The sequence below is a fragment of the Pleuronectes platessa genome, chromosome 2, assembly GCF_947347685.1.
Source record: "Pleuronectes platessa chromosome 2, fPlePla1.1, whole genome shotgun sequence".
Classification (NCBI taxonomy): Eukaryota; Metazoa; Chordata; class Actinopteri; order Pleuronectiformes; family Pleuronectidae; genus Pleuronectes; species Pleuronectes platessa.
Window position 1 is genome coordinate 553,241 of NC_070627.1, and position 16,987 is coordinate 570,227.

Sequence of the window (16,987 nt, forward strand, 5' to 3'; positions counted from 1 at the left end):
CCAGAATATTCTCATCACCGTCTCATTTCCTCCTTGGCTCTCCTTCCTCCCCCCCCCCCCGTCTCCCCCTTCCTTCCTTCCTTCCTTCCTTCCTCCCTCTCTCCTTCCTCTTCCAGCCTCCGTGTAATCCCTCTCTCCTCCTGCATCACAGGTGAATCTCGTAGCGGGGGGGTCAGGGTGGCGACAGTGGTTCTCCTCCTCTTCTGTCTCGGCCCAAATACCCCCCCCCCCCCCCCCCCCCTCCCCCACTAATGTGTTTTCTCTCTCCCCCGTCCCCCCTCCTCCTCCGCCTCCTCCTCCTCCCTCGTTCACAACTCACCTCCCCTACTTCATCATGTATTTCCTCTTCCTCCCTTTGCATTATCCCCACATCCACCCCCCCTTCCCTGTCCCTCCCCCCTCCCCTCTCCAAAAAAAAAAATTCCCTTAATCCCCCCCTCTCCCTCTCCCTCCCCCGCCCCTCACCCCCCCGTTCTGTCTGGACCCACAGAGCAGCGCCAGGATCAACATCTCAGAGGGTTCCTGTCCAGAGAGGATCATCACCATCACAGGGCCGACGGACTGTGTGTTCAGAGCCTTCACCATGATCACATTCAAACTGGAGGAGGTACACACACACAGACACACACACACACACACACACACACACACAGTTGTGTAGGTCAAATTAAATCAAACTATGACTTTGGCTGCAGAGACCTGGAGAGGAGGAGGAGATTCAGAGAACGGTAGATGGGCGCCGAAAGGATTTTAAATATGGAATGAAGACAGTGAGTGAGAGGTGAAGAGAATAAGAAGAAGAGAGCGAGAGAAGAAGGGTTTAAAGAAAGCCGAGAGAACGAGAGAGAGAGAGGGAGCTGTGAAAAGTTAATGAGATTGAAAAGAGGAGAGGATTATAAAAAGAGAGTGACACGTCCCTGCAGAGAGAGAGAAACACCTGGTGTCCAACATCTGTCCTGAGAGATCCAATCACAGCTGGTGTGAAACATCTGCAGTTTGTCAATTAACCAAACAAGTCTAATTTGAGACGTCACAGTGAGTTACAGGAAACTGAAATAATCATAACAAATAAATCCATAATTATTTTAAAATGTTAAGATGAATGAATCTGATGAAGATAAATAGTGACTTTTGACAGAGCAAGTCTTGTTTATGATTATGCATCTCCCCGCAGCACTTTATTTTGAAATGCAGAGAAATGTGGTTGGAAAATACAGTTTTATTCATCTAAAGAAACTCCTGTGGGATTTGAACCTTTCCCCTGACCGTCGTCCTTCAGCCACGGATACAACGTGTTTCTCACTGAGCAGCCGCTGATCACCAGTTAAACCAGTGAACATCCTCCTCCTCCTGCAGAAGGACGAGCAGATCACCAGTTAAACCAGTGAACAACGTGCAGATCACCAGGTTCACCAGGATGAAACAGAATCCGACTCGGTCACAGACTTGAGCTCGAAGGTGTCGTCGGTCAATTACTGAGAAAAATACCAAAACATGGAGAAACCTTCAGCGAGAGATTTGTGACACAAACACACACGTGCCGGGTGTTTTCAGAGGAGGGGTTGTGTTATTCAGAACACGTTTGTGTGATGGCGGCTCAGACAAGACGCCGCCGGTGTTTACATTTCAGATGTTCAGCTCGACCGAATACCTGGAATAACCTGAGTTTGATGTGATGTTCAAAAATAATTTTGTAAACAAGCCCAGTTAGCCCTCTAAGCTAATAGCTGCTAACCACGTTAACTACCAATCAGAAATGTTCAACGCAAATAAATAAACCAAAAGCCAGAAATCATATTAAGTTGCTTTTATTGTTTGTAACATTTTCATTAGTTTATGCTTTAAAATCCTAAAACAGCAGAAGAGAGAGAGAGAGAGAGACAACTCGTATTATTATTATATTATCAGAAATAAGGGGATGACGGACAAGATGGAGGGATGATTCGATATTAAAAGATGATACTGTCTCTCTCTCTCTCTCTCTCTCTCTCTCTCTCTCTCTCTCTCTCTCTCGCCCTCAGGACCTGTCGGCCTTGGTGGCTAACGGCACAGTGACCAGTAAACCTCCCGTCACCCTGCGGCTCGTGATCCCGGCCAGTCAGTGTGGCTCGCTCATCGGGAAGGGAGGCTCTAAGATCAAGGAGATCCGAGAGGTGAGGGGGTGGGGGGGGATAACTCCCAGCGGGGGGGGGGCAGTTGTACATGATTTAATTAAAGTCTTGATTATTTCCACACAAAAGCTGCTACAGCGTCATGAACGTTCTCACATACAGAACCTGCAGAACATCTGAGGAACATGTCAGGAACATGTCAGAAACACGTAAGGAACATGTGAAGAACATGGCTGAACTCAGCAGCAGCTCAAGTTCCGATCTCACTTGTGAAGATGCTAAATATAAGTTCACATTTTTGTTCAAACCTGACTGGACGTTAGAACTTCACTGTGTGTTTGTGTGTGTGTGTGTGTGTGGGGTGTGTGTGTGTGTGTGTGTGTGTGTGTGTGTGTGTGTGTGTGTGTGTGTGTGTGTGTGTGTGTGTGTGTGTGTGCAGACGACAGGAGCTCAGGTGCAGGTGGCAGGTGACCTCCTCCCTAACTCCACAGAGCGAGAGGTGACGATATCAGGGAGTCAGGACGCCATCATCCAGTGTGTGAAGCTCATCTGCACCGTCATCTTAGAGGTACCTGACCTCACACCTTGTGTTCGTGTTTTATTATTATTATTATTATTATTATTATTATTTCACTGTGACGGTCGAAGGTGCAGAATCGATGGAACATCTAATGATGCTGATTTCAATCTGTGAACAGAAGAGCACAGGGGATTTTAAAAATGTTCATATTCCTCCAGAAAGAATCTCAACCTCTGTGATCAAAGGGAACGGGCAGCGTTCATTAAGTGAGACTTGGAGATCAAAGGAGCAAACAGTGAGATCAAAGACTCCAGCAGCTGGTTTCTATTCCTCTCACCTCCACCAGGACGGAGTGAGAGAGAAGAGGAGAAAGAGAAACGCTGCAATCAGAGAGTTTACTCTGTTTGATCTGTAAAGAGTCTTCTGATCTCCACCCTCCATGCTCTGCTGTGTCCCGGCCGCTCATCCAGTGCATGCTGGGACAGGATCCACCCGATCAAAATACATGAAGAACTAATTTCTCTGTGAGAGTTTGATTAAACTTTAGTGACGATAGAAACTTCAACAGCTTCAAAGATTTGGTTTCTTTATCTTCATGAATACTTTCTCTCAGAGCTCGTGAGTTATGTTTGAGATTTAATTACTCACGTGTTTCTCATTTCATTTCCTGTCAAAGCTTTAAGTTAAACACATGTATTTGTTTTACAAAAGATTTCTGAAACAATACAAATGTATTTATCCACTGATTTCTGAAACCCTCTGAGACACTTGTTAGACTGGGACTCAGATTCCTCCTCTCCCCCCCTCTCTCTCTAGTCACCACCGAAGGGAGCGACCATTCCATACCGACCCAGCCCGACCCCGGGACCTGTGCTAATGGCAGGAAACCAGGTGAGACACGATGAGCGCTCATAACGTCTCTGCAGGAAGCCACGTGACATCATCACGTCAAACACACAGTCGACAATATGAGAGAGAGGTTCAGTCGGCTGGCCGAGGCTCGAGGGATGGAGTTCACCGACTCCTGCAGGAAGGAGAGAGGGAGGACGAGAGGAGGGAGGTAGAGAGGAGGGAGGGAAGACAGGGTGATAGTTAACTGGATGAAGAAAAGGAAAGATGGATGGAGGCGGGAAAAATGTGATTTATAGACACGGAGAGGAAGGAGGGATGACCGGGGGCGAGGGAGAGAGGGAGGTAAAGGTGGATGGATTAATGGGTCGGAGAGATGGAGGGCGATCGAGGGGATCTGAGGAGGGAGGAGAGGATGAAAGATGAGGAGAGGACTGAGGAGGAGACGGACGAAGGAGGAGACACGGGATTTACCGTCACACACACACACAGACACACACACACACACACACACACACATTTCACATGTTTTTCATCAATAAACACACTAAAGTGTCTCAGGGACGAGCTTTAACTCTGTGTCTGTGTCTGTCTCTGTCTCTCTCTCTCTCTGTCTCTCTCTCTGTCTCTGTCTCTCTCTCTCTCTCTCTCTCTCTGTCTCTCTCTCTGTGTCTGTCTCTGTGTCTCTCTCTCTCTGTCTCTCTCTCTGTCTCTGTCTCTCTCTCTCTCTCTCTCTCTCCTCTCTCTGTCTCTGTCTCTGTCTCTGTCTCTCTCTCTCTCTCTCTCTCTCTGTCTCTCTCTCTCTGTCTCTCTCTCTGTCTCTGTCTCTCTCTCTCTCTCTCCTCTCTCTGTCTCTCTCTCTGTCTCTGTCTCTCTCTCTCTCTCTCTCTCTCCTCTCTCTGTCTCTGTCTCTGTCTCTCTCTCTCTCTCTCCTCTCTCTGTCTCTCTCTCTGTCTCTCTCTCTCTCTCTCTCTCTCTCTCTCTCTCTCTCTCTCTCCTCTCTCTGTCTCTCTCTCTGTCTCTCTCTCTCTCTCTCTCTCTCTCTCTCTCTCTCTCTCTCTGTCTCTCTGTCTCTGTCTCTGAAGGTGTACGAGGCGTCGGACTTCAGCTCTCACCCTCTGTTCTCTGTGTCTCAGGGAGGAGTCGACCTGCAGCAGGTGAGTAGGGCCGCCTGGGGGGGGGGGGGGGGGGGGGGCAGGGTCAAAGGTCACTTATTCTTCTTCTCATCTGCACTGACCCAGACTTTGAATGAACCGTTTGAACACAACCATGTAAAATGATGTGTGGTTATTTTGTAGATCCACTCTCCTCTTCACTTCCTGTGGAATGTCAAAAATCTCAGACGCTCTTCAGGTGAAATAAAAGTAAGAATATGAACGTGTAGAATTTGGTTGAAGTCCGATCTGGATACAGACGTGTTTGAATTCTCGCTGTCAAAGGCGCTCGGGCTCTTTCTCATCAGCGCGTCTTCTGTTTGTCCGTCCTGTGGACATGAGGACGAGTTCAATGAAAGAGGGATTTGTCCTCAGGCCCAACGGCACTGACAGGATTTTCTTTAAACACCCGATCATTATTTCAAGTCACGATTTAAAGGCTAACATCTGTGCAGCTTCATTAATTCATAGAAAGCATGTGAAGGGCCAGGCTCGTAGGAAATGCTACTCAAAGTGATTCACTAGAATTCATATGAATTCCACTAGATCGTGAGTCAGGAGGCTGGGGTCACGTGACCTCTGTGCTTCTCTCCCTTCGTGAAAACAAAAAACATGGAGGACACTAATCTCACCCTAACCCTAATATGAAAAATACATATGAACTCTGCACCACGGTGATTCAGCAGAGTGACACCACAGGAAGAAGCTGTTCCTGAATCTGCTGGTCCGGAGATGGAGGACCCTGTAGCGCCCCCCACAGGGGAGGAGGGCAAACAGTCTGAGACTGGGGTGTGAGAAATTGGGTTATTAATGAACAAAGATGTCTCTAGCTTGGTTCAAAGTGAAACATATGATTGTGTGTAAAGCAAACATGTGTTATCTGGACATTAAATACCTCTTCAAACAGATTGGACAGATTTGATCCAGCTTGGACCTCAATGGGGTCTGAGAAAGTAGACCTGAGAGGGCCTGTGCTCGGAGAAGGTTGGATTGTAAACTTTGTCGTGGGACAAAAGACTTCATCGTAAAGGTCGTGACCTCGGGAGTAACATTATGTCAGTGGGAACATTGTGGATGGCTCCTGCTCCTCAGGGATGACCTTTGAACCTTGCACCTGAGTCAGTTTTGATGGCTTACAGGATGGAAACTAAATATGCAGCAGACATGGTATGAACTGTTTTGGAAAGGTCCTGAACTCCACTGCCATAGCCCAATGCAAACCTATGGGGGGCGCCACTGAGTAGGGCCAAAACCTGGAAAAAACGAGATTTTACTGTTTCATTGGTAAGAAAAACTAAATCTGACTAAACAACAAACAAAAAAAACCATAGAGAAGCATGCAAGGTTCCCAGTGGCAATCTCACATAATTGTGAAAACACATTAGAACTACAAAAGATGGGAACAACACACACACACAGGTACAGGTAACGCCATTCAATTTGTAGTTCTCTGTGTGGTTCTTCCAGGTTGAGATTAGGGTTTGTGAAAATAGGGTTTAGAAAACATATTAGCGGTTTGTTTTTTTAACCATGAATGGAAATATTGAAACTGAAACACACATATCTCGACATAGATATCATCAGAGCACATTTTTATTTACAGAGGTCCTGATCCCTCTGGTTTGAATCCCCTCCACTAACCAGGTTCTGCTTCATCTTCTTGTTTGTCTGTTAGTTTGCAGAATTACACAAAAGCTTCTGGATGGAAACCATGAAACTGGATTGTTACTAACGTGCAGATTTTAAAAGACTCTTTATTCTGTAAAACAAAGAGTCAGATGACATCACACGTTACTTCACATTACGACAGCTCCACTGACCGACTCAGTCTCCAAAGGACGACGTCCAAAGAGACGTCAGCATTTGTATCTGAGACATTTTGTCTTTATTTATTCATAACGAGAAGAAAGTGACATTCGTGTAAATTCCTCTAAAGTCGTCAAATAAACTTTAATAAAAGACCTTGAGCTGCTCTGGAGCCTGAGGAACATCATGACCTCTGTGCTTCATTCAGGATGTTTGGTTGCGATGGTTCTTTTCAGAGGAATCGAACCTCACGAGTCTCTTCAGGGACACGTTGACCGGACAGAGACAGACAGACGGACTCGGGTAGAGACGTGAGGACAGACTGACGGACGAGAGTTCAAGAACAGAGACAGACAGACGTGTAGAGCAGAGGAGCTGTGACAGGTGGAGAGTGAAGAAGAGGAGGAGGAGAGACTGAGGGAGGAAGAGGAAGTGAAGTGTCTGAACTCCACATCTGGAAGCCTCAGCTCTAACAGCTGGATTAGAAAATCTAATATCAGACAGTTTAATAAACCGTTTGTCCAAAACCAGCATCGTTAGTCACTGTGACTTTGATTCCCACTGCGACCACTTAGGATGGACACACACACACACACACACACACACACACACACACACACACACACACACACACACTTTGTCCCCTCTCTTTGAAGTTCCCTCGTTAAACGGTGTCGGTGCAGAGACAAACACAGAAGCGATGGAGGCAGACGTCCCAGGAGACGCTGGGAGGATGGACGTCCCAGTGAAAGTAATTTTACTGCAGAGGGAGACATTCATCCTGGTGATGTGTCGTCCCTCTGCGCTCGGGGGACGAACACAGACAGATCTTTACTTCCTGTTGGACTCGTCTCTAAGTGGCTTTCAAACGTCTTGTTGTGGTATTTGTGTTGTGAGCTCCGGAGACGTGGAGGGAGACGGGTCCTTCATTCCCGTCCAACCACAGTTCAGTCTCAGAGTCAAGAGCCGGAGGAGACAGTGTCCTCTCTTCAGACTGTGGACCCTGGGGACAGATAGATCCTCACGATGGTTTGACTTGTGTCTCTCTCTGTTCCAGACGTACGCGGTGCAGAGCCACTACGGCGTCCCACACTCTGAGGTGAGGACACACTGCAGGGACGTTTCTACCGGTTCAGATGTCCCCTGAACGATATGATTATTTATTATGAAGTCGTTAAATCACGTCCGTCTTGTTTCTCAGTTGGCAAAACTCCACCAGCTGTCCATGCAGCAGCAGGGCCTCGCCCCCATCAGCCAATCAGCTGCTCAAGGCATGGAGGCAGGTTGTCCGACCACCTCTCAGGAGCTCCTCATTCCAAACGACGTGAGTATAAATGTCACACTTTATATATAAGTTCTCTTATTAACCAGCTCCTCGTTAGTTGTTATAAAGCTCATTAAATTGATTTGTATATAACATATTTAATGTGTCGATGTCGATGTGGAGGTGAATGTGCCTGAGGGCTGGAGGTCACTAGTTGACCTTCACCATCTGCTGTAAACTCAGGTTTTATTCTAACAGCAGATCTTAAAGTTTAATGAGCAGAAGAACAACACAGTGAAGTTTCAGAGGACTAACCTCCGGCTGCTCACGCTAATCCCTCCCGCGTTATATGTAAAACACGTGTTACAGACGTTTCATCAAGACCCCAAGGAACCATATCAACTTGTGGTAAAATAATAATATGTCCTCTTTAAACGTCTTGTCCTGTGGCTCCGCCTCCTCGCAGCTGATTGGCTCCATCATCGGGCGTCAGGGCACCAAGATTAACGAGATCCGTCAGGTTTCTGGAGCTCAGATAAAGATCGGCAGTCAGCTGGACAGCACCAGTGATCGGCACGTCACCATCACCGGCACGCCCATCGCCATCCACCTGGCCCAGTACCTGATCACTTCATGGTGAGTTTACAAACTGGTTTGAACTCCACCAGCTGCTGCAGATCAAAGCCACTTGATGGTGAGAAGATCGGTCACCAGTTGGATTTGTTCCGTCTCCCACACGTTGAGCTTCTTTGTTTCTCAGTGTTTGATCCGAACCATCGTCCCACCACCATCAGCCTCTGGGTTCAAGACTCTTCTGCCCAGTGTTCCCAGTCCTTTGTTTCACCACACCAACGTTTCTCCACCACAACACAGACTGGGACACTTCTCCTACTTGTTCTGTTCTCAGTTCATCTGACAGCTGATTCATTTTATGATAAAAAGGTTATAAACATATTTATTTCTACATGTGATCAACAGACTGTGACGTATGAAGATGTTTGTTTATGCTTCTTCTTCTTCTTCTTCTTCTTCTTCTTCTTCATCATCTTCATCATCTCTGACAAACGTTCATCCTAACGTCTGTACGATGGTTGTGTCCCCTCCTCCCTCAGCCCCCCCCAGCCATCACCCCAACTTACACAGCACCCCCCCCCCCCATCCGTACAGCGCCCCCCCGACAGTAATCTGTTGCAGCCTCCAGTAAAACTTGGTTTTATGATTTCACTTCTTTCATTTTGATTCTAAAATCCTCTTTGTTTTTCTCTATGATTTAGTTTTAGATTTTTTTAACATGTCTTTGGTTTAACCCTCTAACCCTTCTCCATCCACCCCCCCCCCCCGTACTGCTCTCCCCTCCCTCCACCCTCCGATCCTTCCTTCCTTCCTTCCTTCCACCTCCTCTTCCTTCCTTCCTCCCTCCCTCCCTCCCTTCCTTCCTTCCCTCCAACTCCTCTTCCTCCCTCCCTCCCTCCCTCCCTCCCTCCCTTCCTTCATTCTTCCTCCTCTTCCTCCCTCCCTCCCTCCCTCCCTCCCTCCTTCCTCCCTCCCTCCTCCCTCCCCTCCTCCAGTTTAGAGACGGCCAAATCCACCACCCAGTCCTCCTCCATGCCGTCTCCCGTTGACCTGACCATGAGCTTCACCCAGCCCGCCCCCCCCGCCTCGTCCTCCTCCTCCTCCCCCCTGGCAGCGATGGGCGCCGCGATGCCCCCCGCTCCCCTCCTGGGGTCTCCCTACGCCTTCCCCCTCTCCAGCCTCCTGGGAGTGAAGTCCATCCCCTACCTGGCCCTCTCCAGCCCTCCTGCCTCAGCCATCGGGGGTCCCTTGTTACCAGGCTCAATGCAGACGGCAGCGTCGGCAGCCGTCCCGGTGCCGGCTCATGCGGTGGCGGCCCTGGCGTCCTACACGGCGAAGATCTCCTCCTCAGCCAACGGGATGAAGAAGCCGGAGAGACAGAAGTTTGCTCCGTACTGAAGAGGAGAGGAAACGTCACTGAGGTATCTGGTCTCAGACTGAGGGCAGTTTCATTTCCCTTCTGTTTCTCCATCACTCTCTGGTGCACTTTCTCACTCTCTCACTTGTCTTTGTCCCTTTCTTCCATTTGTCTCGTGTCTCTGTGGAAGTGGGATCACTGGAAGACGTTTGTCTCTGATAGAGTCTCAATGTGATGGGGGTGCAGGAAGTGAGGCTGTTTCACCAGGTGATGCTGTTTCCGGCTCAGAGTGACTGATCCGACCGAACAGCTCAGAGTTCACATGTGGTTGGTTTGTTGTTGAAGAGCAGCTCCTCTTACTCAGAGAGCAATCCTTTCACAATAAAAGCCTCCCTCTGGGTTCCTGGTGGAAGCTTTTATTGTGAAGCAGCAGAAGATGAGCCCGACCTGCTCGTCAGCCAGAAAACAATGAAACTAGGAAATGTGGAGAAACCAAAGATTTAAGCGATGGAAGCATTCAGGTTTATTTTTAACTGTAAAATGACCCAACAGTTAAAATCTGGTCACAAAACAATCAGTGGTTTCACGTTTTCTTTGTTAAACTCTCAGATATCGGCCTCAGAAACCCTGCAGGGTTCTAAAGGACCTGAACTCTGACTCATCTGAAACCAACAAACCTCAGAGACTCAGGATGAAGGCTTTTAGAAACAGAAGAGACGGATGTGAAGACGTTTACTGTTGTTCTGTGCTCAACACATTTTAATGCACACGTGGGGAAATCTGCTGACCAATCAGAGCAGACTATCGGGGGGTGTTGAAGAGACAGTGTTTGAGACAGAGGCTGAGGAGAGGACGCTGAGCATTAGAGCATGAACACATTTCTGAAACCTTCCTGTGATTTATTCAACAGGGAAAATATACATTTAGGAGATAAAATGTATTGTTACATAAAGTTTGACTTTAGTGTTTTAATCTTTAAGGTCATTAAAGTTGTGTGTTGTTTTCATTTAGAGACACAAACTGTCTGTTTGATTTAATGAGACAAATCTAACTCAGTAGAATCCCAGCTTCCTCTTCCTTCACATCCCAGTGTTCCACTGATCCCAGTTCCCACGTCTCACTGAACTCTTTCTTTGTGACGCTGCCCTCGTCTCACGATCTGATGATTCTGAGGTTCCAGGTGATTTGGGCCACGAAGCCTCTAAAAGCCATAAAGACTTTTCAGCTTTTCTCCTTTATTCTACTGTGTCCTCACATATTTATTGACTAATATGAAATATTCCCTCAGAGAGTTTATATCACTGGTCACTAACACTGAGCTGAACGACTCGGCTTTTGTATACAATGATGTCGACTTGTATAAAACTACTTCCTGTCTGCTTCCTGTCTCTTTTTGATTTCTTTAGTTTGTTGTAAAGAGTTTTTTAAAACATACAACAGATTTTAAAAGTTCTCTTTCTGTGTTAACAGTCTGTTTTTGTTTTCATTCTCAGTTCTTAATTTCAAATGGGTTGTTTAAATTATTTGTTTAACTTATTAAAGGAGTATTACATTTACAGTTTTAGAAACAAACTTTTCCAACATGGCTGCAGGTAAATACTGTAAAACTGAACTTGTTTTTTTTAGTTGTGTGAACAAAGAATAATAACCTGTATCATTGATGCTAATAACCAGATGTTGTGTTAGATAGAAGAGTTGTGTTTTCACTTGTGAGTTCAAACTGGACGTTTTAACACAAACACACACTTTCTGAGCAGGAACTCGTCGTCTCCACCTTCAGCCGCAGAACTAGAATCAAGTAGATCCACTTCCTGTCTGCGCAGAGGAAGTGACCATGTCATGTGATGATCTAACCATGACCTGGTCAGATCTGAGCTCGTGAAAATTAAAACTGTCAAAGTTTTATTTCCTGGAGAGAAAATCCATCAGTCACAATCTTGATGAATATGTTTTGAACTTTCTATCGTGTTTTTTTCAAAGTTCTATCGACGACAAATCGATGAGTCAGCAAAGAGACTCGTGTAAAAACATTTATGTCACTCGGACTCCAGCGTACTAACCCAGATATCAGATTAAGGTGCCGCCCACACAAGCTCTCAACCAATCAGGAGTCAGTTGTCAATCATCACGTCTCAACCTGTTTCTATATTATCAAATAAATGATTCAAACCAAACTGATCAGAAACTTGAACAAACATCAGAGAGAAGAACGACCTGAAATGATCTTTGAGAGAAATAATTAAAACATGGATTTCATTTATACTGCAGCCAGCCACCAGAGGGCGATCAAGAGGCGTTGGCTTCACTATTATGGAGCTGATCATGTGACTGATCATGTGACTGATCATGTGACATGGTTCCCTCGCTGCTGTTTCCTGTGACCGATGGAGAATCAGACGTGTTTATCTACTTGTTGTAGTTCTGTGGCTGAAGCGTTTAATCACGTGACAGATGTTTACTGTTTGTTTATTAATACACCTGATGCTCAGAACATTTGACTGACACACACACACACACACACAGAGACACACACACACATACACACACAAACACACACACACACACACACAGAGACACACACACACACACACACACAGAGACACACACACACATACACACACAAACACACACACACACACACAGAAACACACACACACACAGGCTGTGTTTTCAGAAACTTTCACGTCGTCTTCGTTTCGTCCGTTGGTTCAAAATCATTCAGAAAAAATGTTCAATATTAAACAAACGTATTTATTTTTATAAACCTCGAGGAACCGATCACTCATCCGTCCTCTTCACACTCACCTCTTGTCTTTTGTTTACTTCCTGTCCCTCGTCCACGTGTCCTCCGTCTATTTGCATGAGTGTGATTTGAATTGATGTCTATGCAAAAGCGTCTCTGTGTGGTTCGGCTCACGTGCGTGGGCTCACGTGCACGCTGCGCTGGTGCTCGTGCACGTGAAGCTGCGCTGGTGCTCGTGCACGTGAAGCTGCGCTGGTGCTCGTGCACGTGAAGCTGAAATCAAAGGGCTACAGTCGACACCGGGTCTGATTCACGCTGCAGACACAACCACGACCAATCACAAGCCTGCGTTTATAAAACAAGAACAAAACATACAAACTAATTTCTACTGAAACAAAACAAGGAAAAACTTCCAGATACTTCACTCAGTACACGTACATGTAGTACACGTGTACTCTGGTGTACTCCCTCGAATCAAACCAGACATAACGATCACAACATCAACAACTAAATTATCAACCATGTGTCACATGACGTGGAAATGATGCCGACATAGATAAAGATGTAAATAAAGATGGACGACACGTCTCCACTTCCTGCTGTTCTAATAAAAACGAAGCCAAGTATCTCAAATACAAACGCTGCCATCTTGTGGTGATGACATCACTTGTGCAGCAGTGATCGTGGAGTAGAGGCGTGGTTTTAAAGTCCCGCCTAAATCTACACTCTACCAATCACAAGTCGATTTCATCTGTCAATCATGACATGATCATATAAAGACAGGCTGAGACGTCGTGATGACAGCTGAGACTGGCTTCTGATTGGTCGAGCTGATGTATCATCAGCACCACGATCACGAATGACTGCATGTTATGTTTAAACCACAAGATGGCAGCGTTTGTATTCAAAATCTTTTGTGTTCATTTCTGGAGGAAGTGGAGATGTGTCATCATCTTTGTTTATAATCTATGATTCTTAATATCACAGATTCACGTCACTAAACATGTTTCACTTCCTGTTTGGACGTGAAAACAACCAGAGGACGGTCGTGACGTGAATCAGACCCTCGGAGCAGAGACGAAGGTTTTCAGCGACGCTACACGAGTCGACACCGAACACAGAGAAGAATCAACCATTTAATGAAGCTCTCATTCCAAGACACACATGAACCTGTACAGCAAACACACACTTACACAAACACAAGAGAAACGCACACACTCACCAACCAATCGCCGAACTAAACGAGTTCTGAATTCTTTACTGCACTTGAACATGAAAAGTCCATTAGGACCAGATCTTTCCTGCTGATGTTCTCCATCGTTTCATTTGTGCTTCCTGTGAAGACGAGCGCTCAGTGTGTCAGCGTGTTCCTGATTCTGTTTTCTTTACATTCATGTTCTAATAAATAAAACCCACACTGAAACAAACAAAGAGGCCGAGTCGTGTTTATCATGAAGTCGTGTTTACACAGGATTACTGCCTGGAGCTGTGGGTTTACTGTAGAGACCAGAAACTGTACAGTGTTCACCAGAACAACACTGAAGCTGGTTCCATACATGAACTGAACCACGTGTTCCTGACGTGTTCCTGACGTGTTCCTCACATGTTCCTGACGTGTTCCTCACATGTTCCTGACTATTTCCCGGTAATTTGACAGGCAGTGGTTTGGAATTGCAAGGAAGTGACATCATGATATACATCTGTGTCTAATGTGTTTTTCCGATGTCCCACCACTGCTGAATGCTGCTGAAGGCAGACCTGCTCTCTCTGTGGGAAAACCAAAACAACCTAAAAGCATTTCTAAAAGCCTGGTCGTTTAAAAGAGCTGTGTTAAAATGCCAGTAGGCGCTCTTTAAACTAACATTTCTAATAAAAACAGAGCAAGAGACTAAACAATGATCAGTAAAACCCACCGGCTGAATAAAACACCTTTTAAAATATTTAAATGGTGTTTAAAACAATAGAGTCGATCCAGTCTAGCCAGGGATAACACATTGTCTCTGGCATGGCTCCAGGTGTATTGTCTGTGATTACTGTTAAAAAGCCTCCACACATCAGACAGCTCATGTGCCTCGGTCAGTTGGTTCATTGTGAGGCCTGATGCAGGATGTGGTTCTAAGTGATTCCTGTCTAAAGTGGGATTTCCTGTGCAGTTAAAATCACCTCCTGCTAAAACATAAAATCATCACTACCACAGGTTTCAACAGTATCATCTAAAATGTTTAAAAGTTCCATCCTGTCCACCCTATTCGTGGAGCATAGACATTTAAAATCACTTCCCCATTAAAAGCCCTCCTCCAGTCACACTCATTGTTTTCTTGCTGTGGGTTTCTTGTAAAAACATAATATCAATTCTGTTAATATCCATGAGTTTAAAAACAGCCGCTCTTTTAAAATCAGCTCTGGCTCCGTTCACATTTAAAGTGCTGATTTTAAAATCACACATGGATAAAAGAAAGAGAAAAACAGTCAGTAAACAGGTCAGTAAAAGAGAAGAGTAAAAGGACTTTTTAAAACTCATCATCATCAGGGATCATTTGACCTTTTACTCTCAACACGAGTTTCCTGAGTCTATAAATTTGTTGGTCTGTTAAAAACTCTGCTTCTGGCCTGATGATGAACACATTACGCGTCAGATCAATGTCTCGTTCTTTGATTTGTCAGATGTATATCACCAGATGTGCTTTAAGTTAACTTCCATGTCATCTGGTGAAAGTCCGAACACAGAATAAACTGTAAACTTAATACCAGGCTTCACAATCTGATGCTCCTCTTCATAGGAGACACAGGGAGCATTGAAGAACACACACACGTCACCAGCTCCACGCAAAGTGCTTTGGTTTGTCTCTGGTGATCATTACAACGCACACACACCAAACAACAGGTACATGTAAACATCCCTCACGTCAACAAGGAGGAAGCTCGAGCGGTGTTTTCATGAGTCCAGTTGGTGAACGTGCTTCTAATGGACGTGTGGAGCTTCACGTGTCCTCCTGTGGCTGCTGGTTGAAGTCAGCGGACGGGATTTTAAAAGATGTTCTCGTTGTTGTCGATGATCAGGTTCATTCATCGGAGAATGAAAACAACCGCTCATCACAGAACGGGTGTGTTTGTTTGTCACAGTTTCTTTAATGCAAGTGTTGTTTATCTGTGTGAAATCAACAGATGATCTTGTGTGTCGAGTGTGTTGTCAACATGACAAATGTGTGTCGAGGCAAACCTGGAAAACTAACTTAACGTCTGCATTGTCGAACAACGTGTTGTGTATTTCTTCTCTTCAGTCAGGTGGCTGCGTGCTTTGTTGGAGCTGTGTCAGTTGAAGGAGTAAATAAAGTTCCCTGTGTAACTATGAAAACTCTGGCAAATTATAATAGTGATAAACAGTGTTGGGAGTAACGGCGTTTAAGTATAACGGCGTTACTAACGGAGTTCTTTTTCAGTAACGGAGTAATCTAATTAATTACTTTTGTCATCGTTACAACGCCGTTATCGTTATTGATAATGTAAAGTGGCGCGTTACTACAATTTGGTTGAATGAAGCGTGCGGTTGTAACAAATCACCCTGTTCAAACCCCAGGGGAAATGCTCTACGCTTTTAATTTTAAGGACACGGGCGGACTCGACCCGCTGTGTTCCTTGCGCGCTGCCCGACCAAGTTATTATAAACGAAAGATCCCTGGTTGGACCGATGACCTTGTTATCGGTCTAACCCCTAATTAAATAAATATAAATATAAACGAATTCAACACAAAAAGGTTGCGTATTATAAGTGTATTTAAACAAAACCCACATCAATCCCACATATCCCCGTGCTCGAGCCCGCAAACCATGGCGGCCCCGTAAACATAAACACGCTATTTACACACATTCAACACATCAATATTTCCCCCCCAGGTCCATAATATAATCCCCAAACAAAACGTCCCAAACAAAAATGCCTGCAGGTGAGCGAGGTGAGTGTCGCAAACAAATCAAACCAAGTCCACGCTTTCTCACCCCCTTCCAGTGCCCAGAAAATGTTCAGTCCTTGAAGTAATCCGATACGCAGGCTGCAATCTATTGAGTTCAAATAAATACCAAATGTTCTAAAATACTGTATGTAGTGTTTTTATTCTTCAATCAGTTAATATAAACATCTTTGACGTTAAAGATGTTACAGAACGTAACAGCGTTATAAAACATGAAAAATAACGCCACAGTTACTTTGCTGAGTAACTAATTACTCTAACAATGTGGTAACTGAGTTACTAACTCAATTACTTTTTGGGAGAAGTAATTTGTAACTGTAACTAATTACTTTTTAGAAGTAACTTGACCAACACTGGTGATAAATAATAATAATAAAACTATTTAAATTTTTTTGTATTTTAACAAACAATGTGGTGTGGTGATACAGGAAATTGAGGACGCTTCATGAAACATCATCATTCAAAATAAAGTGCCTTTTGTGTCAGTGTCATCTTCAGACTAAATATAAATGTGAAAGAATTCCACCACGGGAATCGATCTGCTGTGGTCCACATTGAAAAAGATTTGAGTATATTAACAATATACTCGAACATTCATACATGAACTGAACCACGTGTTCCTGACGTGTTCTGGAGGTTCTG

General features: G+C 45.1%; 1 protein-coding gene across 1 annotated transcript in view; it reads left to right on the plus strand.

Moving 5' to 3' along the window:
- Positions 1–12,054, plus strand: part of pcbp4 (poly(rC) binding protein 4) — a 15,787-nt gene extending 3,733 nt beyond the window's left edge. Inside the window, exons 4-11 of the mRNA XM_053434206.1 lie at positions 491–607; positions 2,022–2,153; positions 2,551–2,679; positions 3,448–3,522; positions 7,498–7,539; positions 7,642–7,764; positions 8,171–8,340; positions 9,273–12,054. Coding sequence (XP_053290181.1) covers positions 491–607; positions 2,022–2,153; positions 2,551–2,679; positions 3,448–3,522; positions 7,498–7,539; positions 7,642–7,764; positions 8,171–8,340; positions 9,273–9,675 — 1,191 coding nt within the window. The 3' untranslated portion in view covers positions 9,676–12,054. The remainder of the gene's footprint in view (positions 1–490; positions 608–2,021; positions 2,154–2,550; positions 2,680–3,447; positions 3,523–7,497; positions 7,540–7,641; positions 7,765–8,170; positions 8,341–9,272) is intronic.
- Positions 12,055–16,987: the final 4,933 nt, after the last annotated feature.